Below are 17,003 nucleotides of genomic sequence, written 5' to 3'. Positions count from 1 at the left end.
ATAACAGCGAATGCAAATATTTTATACACTCAACAAAGTGATCCTAAGCGTCGAAACTCGTTTCAGAGGTTTATGTTTGCATTGAAGTTGATGCACTTTCCATGGAAAAGCCATACGTCACGAATATGAAACGGCTCATGTTGACGGTTGAATTCTATGAATACATTATGTATTAAATAAAAATATATATTTAATGTATTAAAAATTGCAAAATTGTTTAATGCATTTTTCATCTAATAAATGTGAAGATTATTAAAATATGTTATAAGTAGGGGTTTTCCACGTGAATGGATTAAATTTCTTTTTAGGGAAACGTGAATGGATTAAATAAAAACATTAATTATAGAATTAGTGTATAAATAATTTCATATATATAAAAATCCACGTAGTCATCCTCCATTTATTTAAATATGCTTTTATTAAAATAAAATATTCTTTCTCTTGACACTAAAAATCGATAATGTCGATGTTTATTTTTATTTAATTAAAAAATTGACATAAACAATGACATTGTCTGATTTGTTTTGGTTTTCTTGAAATTTTAAATCAATTATGATATTGTCTATTTTAAATATTAAAGTAGATATTAATGTAGTTCTTTATAATGTTTTAAAAATTGGACTAGTGATTAAATCGGCTCGGGTACTTAGTCATGGAAACAAAAGTCAAATTAATGGATTACTAATTGAGTTATGTGATTTTGAGTCTCTTAAATTTATTTTTAATATATATATATATATATATATATAAATTTCAATAAAATTATACTATATCTTAAATAAATTCTTTAAAAATTGTAGTCATATTAGAACAATGAAATTATAAATTGATTTAAATCAAATAAAATAATATCTAATATAATATATAATTTTAAATTAAAAATAATATAATATATATAAATTATTTAAATAAATTAATAACAATAAAATATGTTAATATTGTAGTCATTAAAACATTAAATAATTATATTCAACTAAGTGTCGGTTCAAGTCAATTATTGATGTTTAATTAATAAAATTAAATATTTAATTATAAATTTGTTATAAAATTAAATTAAGTCAATTGCATAGAATGTAATAAGCATGGTATAATGGTTAGGTGTACGAGTGTAAACAGGTATAGGTAATTCGTAAACACGAATTGATCCAAACTAATCTAATAAGTTTAGATTGAATTTTTTCGATGTTTGGGTCAAATCTGACTCAACCCGATTAAAACCTAGTACTGTGCGGGTTGGGTAATATTTTTGTGTTTTCAACTCGTTATTGAACTGATCCAACCCGGTCATATATTATTATTATTATTATCATTATATTTGAATGATTATTTGTTTATGATAATACTCACTGTCATTCTTACTAGTAATAAGTTTTGTCTTTTAGGTTGATAGTTGTACCAACCTAACTCGAGCCGAGATTAACCGAGGTCACAGGTCAACTCGACCGAGGTAATTACTCAGACAAGCTAAGGTAAATACATGAAACACTAACACGTCATATCGGACAAGAGATATTAGCAAGGCACCTCTCGACAAGTGGACGACCTCAAACACATTCAACCGCAGACTACTCTCATCAAGATAACCATACAGCAGTTACACGGTTACAGAGGAAACCACGATAGGTAATGATATAAGCAACACATGAGAGAGGATAGACAACTAACTTGATCGTCAGAGTCTTTTTTGCAGGTACATCCGAGACGCGTGAGAGAGGGATCGACCAGGAAGACTTGTTAAGCAGGCCAACTTCATCAGATTCCTTATCGGACCAACATGGACAAGGTGAATCATCCGAGCTAAAAGTCCGACCTCAGTCTTGTAAGAACATTTGGCGCTAGAAGGAGGGCCTGATAAAACTTTTCCTCCTTCACCCTTATGGTTTCGACCCGAAGTCAGACCAACAGAGCAACGAGTATACCACATTGAAGCACGCCGAATATGGAATACAACCCGACCTTACAAAGGTTACTTGAACAGATCAAATTGATGCAACAACAACATGCAGCGGCGATGGAAAACCTTCGTAAACAGCACGAAGCCGACTTGCAACAGTTACGTGCCAAACAGGCCGCATTCCGAGCCCAGTGGCAACAAAATCAACAACCACATCACACGCATCATGCTAGCCATGTTCCTCCCACCGCGGGTGAACATGAGTCTTCTCCTGATCCCACGTACCCGCGAGAACCCACACGAACTCACCGATCTGTACATACTCATATCAGCCGTCCTGAGCACGACCTTCATTCCACTCGACGACATCCTTTCGTCGATGGAATTATGGAAGTTCCTCTTCCCCCTACTTGGAAACCGTTAAACATTGACAGATACGACGGAACCACTGACCCTGATGAGAACATTGATGCATATGTTACTCAGATCAACCAGAAACTTGTTGATCCCATGGCAAGTGTACCAGAGTCAACTTGTAACAATGATGAGTAAGGTCGTCTCCTCAGGGACTAGGTAGATTGATTGATTCTCAATTAATTTAGAAAAGCACAAAATAAATATATATTATATATTCACACATACTCAACATCTGATTCATTAAACTCAAAGTTAAAATTAATAAAACTTAAAACAAGTGAGAAATATGCAAATTCAAATAAGTATTAGAGAAATTCATATATGAGATGCTTGGGACTGGATTTCACCTACTACACCTCTTTGTAATCTTAATAAGCATACGTATGTTAATCCCTCTCCTACAATATTATCTAGGATTACAATCACTCAATACTAATTCCTTAGTAAAGAGATTCTAAGTTTTCCCCTTTAAATATCAATTCCTTGCATATTTAAATAAGGGAAAACCTGCATTAAGAAAATCCTTTAAAGACTAATGATTTTAGCTCTATTCCTAGCAACTTAAACCATTAGGTGATTCATTTTAAATCATGATCTAGAAAACATTTTCCAATCGAGTTCTAAATCAAAGCTCCAAATACGAGTGATCAAAACGTAAAGGCATTAAGAACGAAAATGAATCACTAATAAGTAGAAGAGATCATAACATATATGTGAAAATCAAGAGTTACATTAAGGTGTAAGAGGTTACATCCAATCCCAAAAGGAAAAGATTAGCTATTCATTTCCATGAGAGCCAACCAACAAAAGAAGAAGAAGAAGAAGAAAAGTCCAGTAGAAATTGTAGTCGTTCCGTTCCCGAAACGTCGGAATCACCACCAAAATCTTCAACTTGGATGATCTTCGAGGCTAGAAAGAAAGAGATGGTTCAGGTGTGTTGTTTCTTCCCAAGCTCCTCATGTCTCCTCTTTTTCCCCCTTTTATATGTTATGATTTATAACAAGGGGTCATTTACTGCCACAAATTGGCTTAAGCTATTTCTAATCGGCTCAAGCCCTTTTTTAAATACTTAACCATGAAGGAATTGAAATGGATTAAGCCTTTCTGAAATAGCTTAAGCCTTTTTTAAATACTTCACCCTGAAGGAATTGAGATAGCTTAAGCCTTTCTGGAATGGCTTAAGCCTTTTTTTGGCAGATTGTAATCTTAATTTCTCTGGAATGGCTTAAGCCCTTCTGATATAGCTTAAGCCTTGTTGAATTGATAGAGATAAACATATTTTCTTCCATGAGTCTTTGTGAACTTCATTTCTTCTCTCTGTCTTGATTTCTCTTCTCTTAACCTACAAAGCAAAACCATCATAATTAACCAAAAAATTACTATAATTTGATTGGATTGGATTTCTATAACATAATTTACATATTTATATATAATATTCACATCCTTGGGCAATTTAAAAGGCGAAAAATGAAAGCATGCCAATTTTTACACAATAATATTCATGAAATTCAAGTAAAAATGACAACTAACAGTTACTCAGATCAACCTTTACACGAATGATGACGCCATCATGTGCCGTGTATTTCCAACATCACTCAAGGGAGCCGCTCTTAGTTGGTACACACAATTACCACTCAGATCGGTAGACAGTTTTTATACTCTGGTCTGTCTTTTCTTTGCCCAATACGCCACTAGCAGGCCTCATCATATCACCTCTACAGCGTTATCTAACTTGCGGCAACAAGATGATGAATCTCTCAGGCATTTTATGGAACGTTTTGCCAATGTCTCCATCAAAATCTGAAATCTAAACCCAGAGGTCGCCCTCCATTCCATGCTGATGGCACTCAAACCTGGACCCTTTGTTGACAGCCTGTGCCGACACCAGCTAGCTAGTATGGACGACCTGAGAGCACGCATCGCCGGATACATACAAATGGAAGAACATGCTGAATTCCGTAACACTATCCGAGATGGTCTCACTATCAAGGGAGAATCCAGTAACAGGGAGAAGCAAAAGAATCATTTCGATCAAAGATCCAAAAGACCTTGTCAAGCACGAGGCCCCAGGTATGATTTTTATACACCCCTTAATGCTCCTCGAGTCAATATTTTGGAGGAAGCTAACCATGTAGATCTAATCTCCCTGCCCCCTCCGGCCTACAACTCGGCTAATGCCGACAAGAGCAAACATTGCCGATATCACAGAAATCATGGGCACACAACGGAGGAATGTTGGAGCCTCAAAGACAAAATTGAAGAATTTATTCAGGCTGGTCACCTTGGACAATACATCCAACGAAGTCAAGCTTCTCGCGGAGGTTTCTTAGGACGCGGTAGAGGACGAGGTCGGTATTCAAACCAATATCAAGGACGATACTAAGGTCACCAAGGTCGATCTGAGCAAGGCAACTACCAACAAGCACCTACGCGTGAAGAAAATAAACCCAGTGCAAACAGTGCCGATCCACAACACGGAGACAAACCCTCTGCCGAGAATAACTTGTGTGGGATCATCAATACCATTTTGGGGGGCTTCGCTGGAGGAGAAAGTTCTAACTCCGCCAGAAAGCGGCATTTACGCAATGTTCACAACATCAACGATTACCACAACTCGGATTCCACAATGAACCCATCAACTCCTCCCATCGTTTTCACCGATGACGATTATGAAGGCATAAGCCTCAACCAAGATGACCCCATGGTCATCTCAGTCGAGGTGGCTAACTAGGAGGTTCAGAAAACACTAATCGACCAAGGAAGCTCTGTCGATGTGCTCTATTAGCCCATTTTCTTGAAGCTTGACATCCCTCATAACATGATCCAACCATATTCCAAACCTCTTGTGGGGTTCGCAGGTGAGCGAGTTCATACTCGTGGTTTCATTGAACTATTAACCTCTTTTGGTACAACTTAAACTTCCAGAAGAGTATTGGTGAAGTACTTGTTGGTTGACGCTGTCACCTCCTACAATATTCATATTGGGAGATCGACATTAAATTAGCTAGGAGCGATCGTGTCAACACCCCATTTGACTATGAAATTCCCAAGTATAGACAGACATATTATAACTATCAAAGCTAATCAGCAGGTAGCAAGGCGATGTTATGCCGAGAGCCTGAAAATTGCATCTTCCAATCTTTAACATGAGAAATCAACTCCTGTTGTTGTCGCCCATCTCGGTACAAAGGAAATGGCCGACCTGGATCCCTGAGTTGATATGCATGATCGCTGACCTGATCCTATTGATGAACTAATTGAGTTCCAAATTGGCAAGAAACCAAACCAGTGCACCAAAATCGGAAAGCACGTTGAAGCTCATGTTCAAGGTAAAATCATGTCAATACTTACTGAAAATGCTAATCTCTTTGCTTGGAACAGTACAAACATGCCCGGGATAGATCCGAATTTCATTTGTCACAGATTAGCTATATACAGGGAAGCAAAGTTTGTATCTCAGAAACAAAGAAAAATCGGAGGTGAAAGAAGAGAAGCTGTCAAAGCTGAAACACAAAAATTTTTGAGTGCAGGGTTTATCCGAGAAATTAACTACACCACTTGGTTAGCCAATGTGGTGATGGTTAAAAAAATCTAATGGCAAATGGCGCATGTGTGTCGACTACACTGACTTAAATAAAGCCTGCCCAAAAGATGCTTATCCACTTCCCAGCATTGATAGATTGGTTGATGGAGCTTCAGGATATGCCATGCTCAGTTTCTCAAACGCCTACTCAGGCTATAACCAAATATTGATGTATCCTCCAGATGAAGAGCACACTGCTTTCATCATAGAGCAAGCCAATTACTGCTACCATGTCATGCCTTTTGGACTCAAGAATGCAGGAGCCACCTATCAGAGACTCATGGACAAGGTCTTCGCCAATCAGATCGGTCGTAACCTTGAAGTGTACGTTGACGATATGGTTATCAAGACGAAATCCGTTGAGCATCATGTCCAAGACCTTGCAAAAAATTCTGGCCAAATACGAAAACATAACATGAGGTTAAACCCAGAAAAATGTGTCTTTGGAGTTCAAGGAGGCAAATTCTTAGGTTTCATGATCACTTGCCGAGGAATTGAACCAAACCTCGACAAGTGCCAAGCTCTGATAAACATGAGAAGTCCCAAGAATCACAAAGAAGTACAGAGGTTGGCAGGGCGACTTGCTTCGTTATCTCGGTTCATTACCAAGCTGGCAGAGAAGGCCAAGCCAATATTCAATTTACTTAGAAAGCCAAAAGAGTTCTGCTGGAGTGACCAATGTGAACAAGCCTTTACCAACTTCAAGCAATTCTTATCGAGTCCACCCATCTTGTCAAAACCACACGGCCAAGCTGATCTCCTATTATATCTTGCAGTGGTTGATAACGCTCTTAGTGTCGCACTTGTGCAAGCAAATGACAAAAAACAAACTCCAATTTATTTCATCAGCCGAGTACTACAAGACACCTAGAGAAGATATCAGACAATAGAGAAGTTAGTTTTGGCACTGGTAGTAGCATCTCGCCGACTTCGCCCCTATTTCCAAAGTCATCAGGTTATTATGAAGTCAGATTACCCGATCAAGCAAATACTCAGAAAGCCCGACCTGGCCGGACGGATGATAGCTTGGTCAGTCTAGCTGTCCGAGTACGGTATCAAGTACAAAAGCCGAGGACCATTAAAAGCCCAATGTCTAGCTGATTTTGTTGTTGAGCTCACCCCTGTTCCACCTTTGGATGAACAGATTTGGACGTTGCACGTAGATGGATCCTCCAATGTGAAAGGCAGTGGTGCTGGCATTATCCTTGAAGGGCCAAATAACATGATGCTTGAACTTGCCATTAAATTTGATTTCAAAGCCACTAATAATCAAGCTGAATATGAAGCTTTGTTAGCAGGTTTAACACTGGCCAAAGACGTTGGAGTCAGAAGATTAAAATGTTGCAGTGATTCCAAGCTAATTACTGAACAAGTAGGAGGAAGTTATCAGACCAAAGATCCCCAACTTCAAAGGTATAATCTCATGGTATCTCGTCTTATAGATTTTTTCGATGTTTTCCAGATAGAACACATCCCCAGAGCTCAGAACGTCAGAGCCGATTTGTTGTCGAAGCTTGCTAGCACTAAACGTCCCGGCCAACATAAGACTATCATCCAAGAAACCATAGCTGCCCCTAGTTGTCAAGTCACAACGATTTTTGCTAACAATCCTTGTCAGCAAGGTTGGATGGCCGATATATGGAGATACCTCAAAGATGGGATCTTGCCGGATAGCAAGGTGGAAGCATCTAAGATTAAAAACAAGTCATGCCACTTCACCATTGAAGCTGACGAACTGTTGAGGTTTCTCCATGCCTCTCCTCAAGTGCTTAGACGCAGATCAGGCTAAATACGTAATGGATGAGATTCATCGTGGCATTTGTGGTATGCATTATGGAGCTCGGTCCATGGTGCCCGAGTTATTCGAGCTGGGTACTACTGGCCAACTATGAGATCGGATTGTAAGTCATATGTACAGAGATGCAAGGCTTGCCAAGAGTTTGGAAATCTCCACCGATTACCCCCAACATCTTTACAGTCCATGCAGTCAGCGTGGCCCTTTGCCTGGTGGGGGATGGATATTCTTGGTCCTTTTCCAATAGCGAAAGACCAACTAAAGTTTCTATTAGTTGGAATTGATTATTTCACAAAATGGATTGAAGCTGAAGCCTTAGCAAAGATCACTGCGGCCAATGTCCAAAAATTTACATGGAAGAAAATTATCTGTAGGTACGGCTTACCTAGTGCCATAACCACTGATAATGGGAAGCAGTTCGTTGATAAAAATTTTGAACAATTTTTGGGACAACTCGGAATCAATCACAAAGTTACTTCAATTGAACACCCACAAACCAACGGTCAAGTTGAAGCTGCCAACAAGGTTATCTTCAGAAAACTCAGGAAAAGACTTGACTCATCAAAAGTAGAATGGGTGGACGAGCTCCCAGGTGTTTTGTGGGCTTATCATTGCACACCACAAACTACCACCCAAGAAACCCCATATAAGTTAACTTATGGGTCTGATGCCATGATACCAGTGGAGGTCGGGGAACCAAGTCACCGAAGATTGACTTTTGATACCACTCAGAATACAAAAGCGTTGAAAACCAATCTCGATCTTGTGGATGAAATCAGAAAGTGCGCCCGAGTTCAAGAGGAGGCATGCAAGGTCAGAGCTGCCAGGAGATACAACTCCAAGCTTAAACCGAGATCCTTTCGAGAAGGAGACCTCGTTTGGAGAGCTATTGGAGAAGCTAGAAAAAAAATATCAGCATGAAATTTTGCAGCTAACTGGGAAGGCCCTTTCCGTATTTCAGAATGTCTGCAAAATGGTGCATACAGACTTGTGGAATTGAGTGGCAAAGTCATACCAAGGACTTGGAATGCTACTCATTTGAAATTTTATTATAGTTGAACTGTGTAAACCTAGGTGGTGTACTCTCTTTCCTAATTTAGTCTTTTTTCCCATAAAAAAGAAGGGTTTTGGCTGAAGAGGTTTTAACGAGGCATGCCTGAGGTCAGCAAGAGAGATGTAATGCATATACAACTCTACATTATAAATTCTCTCTTTTTGCAATTTGGTTATTCTCTTTCCCTCCGATATTCTCTCTTCTTACAACTTGGTTATTTTCCTTAATCTCTTATTCTTAATTCGTATGCCAGTTCTTACTCTAAAAGTTGGCCAAGTCTGAGCCAATGTTAACGAACTCGGCCAATTTTGGCTTTTAACTTAAAATTGGCCAAGTCTGAGCCGAACTTAAAATTGGCCAAGTCTGAGCCAATATTAACAAACTCGGCCAAATTTGGCTCTCAACTAAAAATTGGCCAAGTTTGAGCCGAACTTAAAAATTGGCCAAGCCTGAGCCAAACTTTAAAATTGGCCAAGTCTGAGTCAATGTTAATGCACTTAAGCCAATGCGAATTCTAATTCGAAAATTGGCCAAGTCTGAATCAATGATAACCTCAGCCAATTTTGCGCCAACATTAGTTCTAATTTAGCAATTGACCAAGTCTGAGCCAACGATCTCAGCACTAGACCGTCAATGACTTCCATACTCGACCAAATTTGGACCTACATTATCTATATGACTCGTTCCGATTCATACAATGACTGTTATTATTTATGACTCAAGCATTTTATCTTTACGAAAGAAATCCATTGAATGTATAATAACTTGCTTTTCATTGAAACTAAAACGTATATCGTCGAAACACCATTACTCAAAATAAACAAAATATGAGATAAAATGTCTATCATCGAAGTACACCTACTTAAACTGAACAAGTTTTATGAAATCCACTATTACAACTTCATTATCACTTTACTCTTCACCGCTAAAATTATTAGGTAGATCATCTTCACTGATCAATTTTCCATCAAATACATCTTTATTGATGTCTAGATCATGGAGATCGACTTCTGGGGCCACCACTTTGATTTGCCTAAGCGCCTTGGCAAACCCTCTTCTATGTTCTGCCATTAGCTGCAGATCGGCAGTCTCCAGCTCTGAACTTAATTTACTATTTCTCTTCTCTAATTCAGTAGCTTTTTCCACATCCGCAGCTATCACTTCTTGGCAGGCTTTGTTCTGCTCCCTCAACCTTTGCAACTCATCTTGCATTTCCTTATTGATATGATCTTTCTCTTCAAGCTTTATTGATGGAAACCCTCCTTGCATGGATTGAGTTAAGAGCGTGAAAGAGGGATGACCGGACTCCTTGGATCATGGAACTCAAGGTTTCTAGCCTTGGAGATGGAGATGGGCGAATGGTGTTTATGGAGGCTAGGTGTTTGATGAAATGCTAAGGTGGTACTCTAGGGTTTTGGCTCACTTCATTGATGGATGAAGGCCACTCCTAAAGGTGAGAACACTCACGGTGAAGATGAGAAGGATAGGTGGCCGAAATGACCAAGGGGACTAAGGAAGAATATTAAGGCACAAAGGCTCTCTTAATATCATAAATTCCAAAGTATTTACAAGGTGTGGGGTGTTGGATATTTATAGGAGGGGAAGCATCTAGGGTTGCATTTGGAGTAGGCAAATGCATTCCAAATGAAATGCAAATGAACCCTAGATGCAACTTGGTGGCCAAGGATGGAATCTTTGGGTTTAGATTGGCTATATCTAGGTGCATGATAAGACCATGCAACCTTTGCCCTCCACTTGGGCCTAAGCCTTTCTAACACCAAAAATAGACCCAATGACACCAAAAACATGCGTCACCCTCTAATTAACACCCTAGCCCAAAATTAAAAACCTAATTATCTAGAGCACCCCATAATACAAGGGCAAAATGGGAAATACAAGGGAAAATAAATTCTAAGTCCTAAGCACCCCAAAATACAAGGGTAAAATTGGAAAATAAAATAAAAATAAATGCTATAAAAACTTAGGAGCTAAGGCCCAAAAGTAGGCTTACTCCTACTATGATTTTTCAACACTAACCCATTCCTCTTGCCTCCTTCAATATATCACCTCTTGGACTTCTCGGCCTTAGTGTTATTCCATCATTTATCTTCAGCTCCGCATTTTCTTTTTCTCTCTAGACGATTTTCCCCAGTTTCATCCTCAAGTCAGCATTCTCTTTTTCATTTTGTTCTCTCTTTCTCTCCATGCTCTTCACCTTACCCAAGAGTTCTTCCACTTTGGCTGAGTACGATTTGTTTGATCGAATTGATATCTCAAATGCCTTGGTGGATTCTGCCAACTTTGCTTTCACATCATTTAACCCGGCAGTCAATAACCCAATTTTTGAATTTTCCGCCTTCAACTTGTCCATTTGCTCTATGTTTTTCCCCCATCTTTGTCTTCAATGATCTTCCACCGCAATCGACCTCTGCAGAAATACTTCAACTGAATCCAAACCCTGTATGGGACCCACTTTTTCAATCAAGGCCTTGTCGGTAATGCGCGCAGGGTCGTCTTGATAAATAGCATCCGCTGTCACCTTAGCACTCCAAAATGAAGTAACATCTGGAGAAATGCTTACGTGATCTAATCTCCCAAGAGGGTTATTAGAGTCATCGCTGGTGCAATGACCGAGGTCGACTCGTTCAATCACCTTTTGAAGATCTTCCTTGTGGTATTGGAGATGAAAAACCGAGCTAGGCAATTGCTTTTTGCAGTTTGGACATCGTGTCATCAGGCGAAGTCGGATTAGCTGTTTCCTTGGACTTCAATGTCTACAAAACAAACGAAAATCAACATGTTTTATTCTATTATAGTAACTTTGTTCCCAAAAAGTAATAAAACATGCTTATTGTTTCTTCATCAAGAATCACAACGACTAGCTTGCTTCCCTCTTCACGACCGACACCCGATGTGGAGACACAGGGGATGTTCACATCAGCAACAACAATTGGATGACTTGAACTAGCAGTTTGATGAATCGCATCGCCAGCGGGCCGATTTGTGTCGGCACCCTTCTCTTCCTTAATCTCGGCTTGAAGGGGCCCCGGACGACTTGAGTCCACATCCTTATCCCCAACTCGTTGTTTTTTCTTCTTTGCTTCCAATTTTTCTTCTCCCACCTTGGCAATTTCCACATCTTTATCCCCATATTTTTCCTTCAATTCTCGCCACTTACTCTTTCCCATAATACCTACACATAAAACAATGCACAGTACCATCAGTTATACATAAACTTTTCGTTAAGCGTAAATGTTGTTTTATCACACTTACTCTCTAAATCGTCTTGCGGATTTTCTGATCCTGCAAGCAATAGAATAGCTTTACTCTCTACGGCCGAGCTAGCACTTCCAATTTCTCTATATCTTTCTTCTCTGCAACTGATAATACTAAACCCTCTAACCCAGAAAATCTCATGGGTTGTGCCTGCCAACTTAGAGGAAACCTCGCTTCACCATCCCAGTGAAAAATCGGATCCGAGGTTGCATCATTATGTGCAGATTGAACTTTGAAAAACTTTTCTTTAAAATTCTTATACGATTGCGAGAAAATTTGGAATAAACCACCGTTCGAACTCCCACTCAGTGACACCCATCCAAACGGTGGTTCCCCCAATTTTATCTGATAAAAATGCATGAAAACCCCCAAACTTGGCTTCATCCCCATTACTGAAAATAATATTTGAAACGCGCGTACAAAACCCCAGCTATTAGGGTGTAATTGACTATGCGCCACATTAATCTTTCTTAGAAATTCACATTCGAACGGGGTAAAGGGGATTAACACACCCAAATCTCTAAACAGGCATTGGTACATGTATATGTAGGGAGGCGATGTCGACACTTGGAAAAATATACGTTCATCAGACGAACAGGGTTCAATGGAAAGGTGCTCTAAATACGGAGGAAGACAAAATTTCAATCTATGCTATAACACACTCGCCTCCATCGCATTCCTAACCCTACTCTCATACTTACCTACATCCCCCCTCACCCATTCGTACCCAGTCATGAGAATCTTAGGGTGGGAATCTTTCCTGTTGTTCCCACCCCTCTTTGGCACGCCCACCTCCTTCACCCTACTCCCTGTGGCCCTCTCCTTAGGTTTACCCATTTCCCCAATCTTTATACCCAACCCAACACAATATACAGATCAAGAGTAAAGCGCTTGGTACCTGTAATGTGTACGCCCCTGGATATATTCTACCCTCGCGTATCCTATTCTCCACGAATGTCTTCACTTGCAACGAATATAGAGGCCACTCGTATACCACCACCGCTAGCCTTTGTTTATATATCCCACTCCCTACATCCCTTTGTTACCTTGTGAAGCACTGCAACCCTTTTGCCACACGTCTCACACGCTTCGCATTCTTACACATTAAATGCCTCACCTCAAACCACTCAATCGTCATGATTAAATGTCGCCTCCGTTCACGCTTCCCCAGACTACAACTGTTGGACTTACACCGACACACTTCCTGTCCTTACACGTGTAACCCTTCAGTTTGTAACATTTTTTATTCCTTAGATTGCCTTCTACCTTTTATCAAGGGACGAGCTATGTTTCTTTTTCTCAGCTCTTTCATTCCTCCCTCATTCAGAGCTTGGGGGACTTATGTACCAACCTAACTCGAGCCGAGATTAATCGAGGTCACAGGTCAACTCGACCGAGGTGATTACTCAGACAAGCTAAGGTAAATACATCAAACACTAACACGTCATATCGGACAAGAGATATTAGCAAGGCACCTCGGCAAGTGGACGACCTCAAACACATTCAACCGCAAACTACTCTCATCAAGATAACCATATGGCAGTTACATGGTTATAGAGGAAACCACGATAGGTAATGATATAAGCAACACATGAGAGAGGATAGACAACTAACTTGATCGTCAGAGTCTTTTTTGCAGGTACATCCGAGACGCGTGAGAGAGGGATCGACCAAGAAGACTTGTTGAGCAGGCCAACTTCATCAAATTCCTTACAGGACCAACATGGACAAGGTAAATCATCCGAGCTGAAAGTCCGACCTCAGTCTTGTAAGAACAATAGCATTGTAACAATATATTATATTTATTTTAAATATTATTTTATATTAATTAATGTTGATTTTTTGAATTGATAATAATGTAACAAATTAATAAATTTATTTTAGAATTTAATTTGTATCATTGTTTGCTGTATAGGTTAATAACATAAAATTTACAACAATATATCAAATAATTTATATCTATTTTAAAATATTTTAATTTTTATAAAAAATAAATAAATATAATTATGTTAACTCAATTAACTCAATCCAATCTATTTGTGATTAAGTTTAAAAATAAATTATATAAATTCAACTCATTAAATCTTAATCGGACCTAATAACGAATTTTTCCAAATTCAATGCCACGTAACCCACTTACGGTTCTACTTAAGTGTCTTCTGAATATCCAAAGTTGATAAGACTCGAGGCCCAACTTTTTTCAAGTTTCTATTATATGAATTGATACTCGTCACCTCAGCAGCGTTTAATGGACGTGTACAACAACAATACACTGAAAACCGAAACACCGATATCGATTCCATACTCTTTTTTTTTTCCTCTAATTTTACTAGTCGATTCACTACCTTTTTATATTATAAATACACTTTTTATGAAACTATATTTACATTCTTTTTTATTTAAATTTTAGGAGCAGGTTGCACTTTGTATTTATATTATTTTCTTTCAAAATATAAGTAAACAAAGACATTGTCTATTTTTCTTCTATTTTTACACCAGGTGTGAAGTGTGTGATCACTTAATATACTTTTCTTTTTCTAATATTTTATATGGCATGTTATATAATCATAGATATATTATACTACGTGTGTATAAGCCTATCAATAGTGAAATCACATATTTTTTAGGTACACTATTTTAATTTTTTTTATTTTATAAAATTAAATTATTAATTACATTATACTTAGATTATTATATTTAAATTTATTTTTTTCTTAGTTGGCAACAAATAATATTGAAGATTATACTTATGTTCTCTCATTTTTTTTTATTTGACATTTAAGGTTTATGTACAAGAATTAAGAAAATAATTGATATTTTAGTTTTTCAAAATATTTATTACTTATTTTTCTGTTATACCCTTTAGGTAATTGGAGAAAAAATAGGTTTCATTGAAAATGAATAAACACATTGTTCAGTATACACACATTAATTATCAACGATAAAAATGAAAAAGAAAATTAATAAACCATTGATTTTAGAAAAGTGACAAAGAAAAAAGAACAAAAAAATAGTGTCAAAATGACTATGAAAAGAAAAATAGAGGGAGTATCACTTAACTTGGTCAGGTCAAATTGGACTCCTATCTAGCCGAGCATCACAAGGTAAAATTTATAAAAATATTATAAATATTGAGGTTCAAATTTAATATATAAGAATTTGATTATATAAAAGTTTATTAGTTAAAAGAAAAAAAATAAAGTAAGAAGTCCACTCGACCAATTCGATATACATTAAAATCAAATCGTCAAGCCATCAAAATCAAAACATCAAATTACTACTTGTAGGTTGCTATTACCCTAAGCTTTGCATGAGAGTATCAATTAAATGATAGTTTACAAGTTGAAGAGATTCTTATGCACAACGATAGTTCTTTTATCATTTCAAGTTTTTCCTTTTCCTCTTCATCTTCACAAGTGGAGATTGTCATGTCCCGCAAAACTCTTGCATTCTGCAAAATATATTTTGCAAATTCAAACTCCCCAAAAGTGCCACTGTACTTGTTAAGGCAACATGATATAAGGTGAAATGAGATGCATTTGGGAACACGTGGTGGACATGACCAATCTTCTTTTACACCGCGCTCAGGTGCGTTTTCTGGACACTCCTGATAACATGCATTAACAAACAAAATAAATGCAAACATGTGAAGAAAACAAAATATAAATTGTTATTATAGTAACTCAACAAACCATGTAAATAGAGAGATTTTGAAGCTTGGGGCAATATTCAAGTATTTCAAACAGATCAATCCAGTAGTGAGCATAATCAAAATAGCACAATTCAATCTGAGTTAAATTGTGAAACATAGGAATCTGCAGCTGGTCTTCGATGTGTTTATCATCCTAAGAGTTACAGCACAATCAAGCCATTAGAAACCCTAATTTCCTTGAATATTGAAAGTAATGACAAAAGCATCACATTACCATTTTCTCTATTCGCAGGAAGTGAACATTATAAAGAACATCCAATGGAACCGCATCTTTGACTATGACAGCTCTAAGTAATTTGGGAAGTCTTCTAAATATTCCTTTAGTTTCATAGTGACTAAACCTTACACACTTGGTTACCAAGTCCTCAAGATTAGGAGTCCCACAAAGAAACGCCGCTAGATGTGTACGCTCTAAAAATACAACCAAATGCAGGATTTTAAGTGATGGCAAGTGAACAGATGAAAAACCACTCATTTCTTGGCATGTCAACTTGAGAACCACTAGGGTGCTGCAGTTAAGCAAGATTGAGGGTAAGACAATTATTTTAAGATCCATACAAAGGTCGATGTGTTCAACTCTGGATTGCGCTGCAGTGGTAAGCCATGCATTGAAAAAGGCAGAATCAAAAACAGAAGAGCAGCATCTGATGCGGAATCTTTTGAGGGGTTGGTTCAAATCACGGGAGAGGATAAATGTAGAGACAGACTGAACAAAGCGAAAACGGGCTTTATCGTTTGAAGAGTAGTTCCAGCAGGTGAAGTCGAGAGCAGGAACTGAACGCCAAAGGGGTTTCCATCTCTTGGATAGAACACTTGTGGCAACTACTTCTTCGGTTGGAACGAAAGAGAGAATGTGGCATAGGACATCGTCCGGCAAAATGTTGATTCTGTTACCCATATGATGACTTTAGAAAGCTTATACCAAACACGAAAATAATGTTTCGAAATATAACAGGGAATGCAAGTATTTTATACACTCAACAAAGTGATCCTAAGCGTCGAAACTCGTTTCAGAGGTTTATGTTTGCATTGAAGTTGATGCACTTTCCATTGAAAAGCCATACGTCACGAATATGAAACGGCTCATGTTGACTGTTGAATTCTATGAATACATTATGTATTAAATAAATATATATATTTAATGTATTAAAAATAGCAAAAATGTTTAATGCATTTTTCATCTAATAAATGTGAAGATTATTAAAATATGTTATAAGTAGGGTTTTCCACGTGAATGGATTAAATTTTTCTTGAGGGGAACGTGAATGGATT

The 17,003-nt window shown here is 37.9% G+C and overlaps 2 protein-coding genes across 2 annotated transcripts; both read right to left on the bottom strand.

Annotated features, from left to right (window-relative positions):
- Positions 1 to 9,264: 9,264 nt before the first annotated feature.
- On the bottom strand, positions 9,265 to 13,061 carry LOC114915094 (uncharacterized). The gene is made up of 3 exons (XM_083065904.1): positions 12,918 to 13,061; positions 12,017 to 12,176; positions 9,265 to 11,936 (listed from the first exon to the last, which is right to left on the bottom strand). The coding sequence occupies exon 3, from the start codon at positions 11,929 to 11,931 to the stop codon at positions 11,554 to 11,556; it is 378 nt and encodes a 125-aa protein (XP_082922030.1). The 5' UTR covers positions 11,932 to 11,936; positions 12,017 to 12,176; positions 12,918 to 13,061; the 3' UTR covers positions 9,265 to 11,553.
- A 2,277-nt stretch (positions 13,062 to 15,338) lies between these two features.
- Positions 15,339 to 16,629, bottom strand: LOC114915093 (FBD-associated F-box protein At4g10400). The gene is made up of 3 exons (XM_029269213.2): positions 15,946 to 16,629; positions 15,712 to 15,864; positions 15,339 to 15,626 (listed from the first exon to the last, which is right to left on the bottom strand). Exons 1-3 carry the CDS (start codon positions 16,627 to 16,629, stop codon positions 15,339 to 15,341), a joined length of 1,125 nt encoding a protein of 374 aa, XP_029125046.1.
- Between the last annotated feature and the right edge of the window lie 374 nt (positions 16,630 to 17,003).

The sequence above is a fragment of the Cajanus cajan genome, chromosome 10 (assembly GCF_000230855.2).
Source record: "Cajanus cajan strain Asha chromosome 10, NIPB_CcT2T_4, whole genome shotgun sequence".
NCBI classification, from domain to species: Eukaryota; Viridiplantae; Streptophyta; class Magnoliopsida; order Fabales; family Fabaceae; genus Cajanus; species Cajanus cajan.
This window is presented reverse-complemented; position numbering and strand designations above follow the sequence as displayed.

Coding starts and splice junctions, on each gene's coding strand:
- LOC114915094 (XM_083065904.1), bottom strand. CDS start 11,931: ATGGGAAAGAGTAAGTGGCGAGAATTGAAGGAAAAATATGGGGATAAA.
- LOC114915093 (XM_029269213.2), bottom strand. CDS start 16,629: ATGGGTAACAGAATCAACATTTTGCCGGACGATGTCCTATGCCACATT. Junction 15,865..15,945: donor TCCTGCGAATAGAGAAAATG/GTAATGTGATGC, acceptor TGTAACTCTTAG/GATGATAAACACATCGAAGA. Junction 15,627..15,711: donor AAAATCTCTCTATTTACATG/GTTTGTTGAGTT, acceptor GCATGTTATCAG/GAGTGTCCAGAAAACGCACC.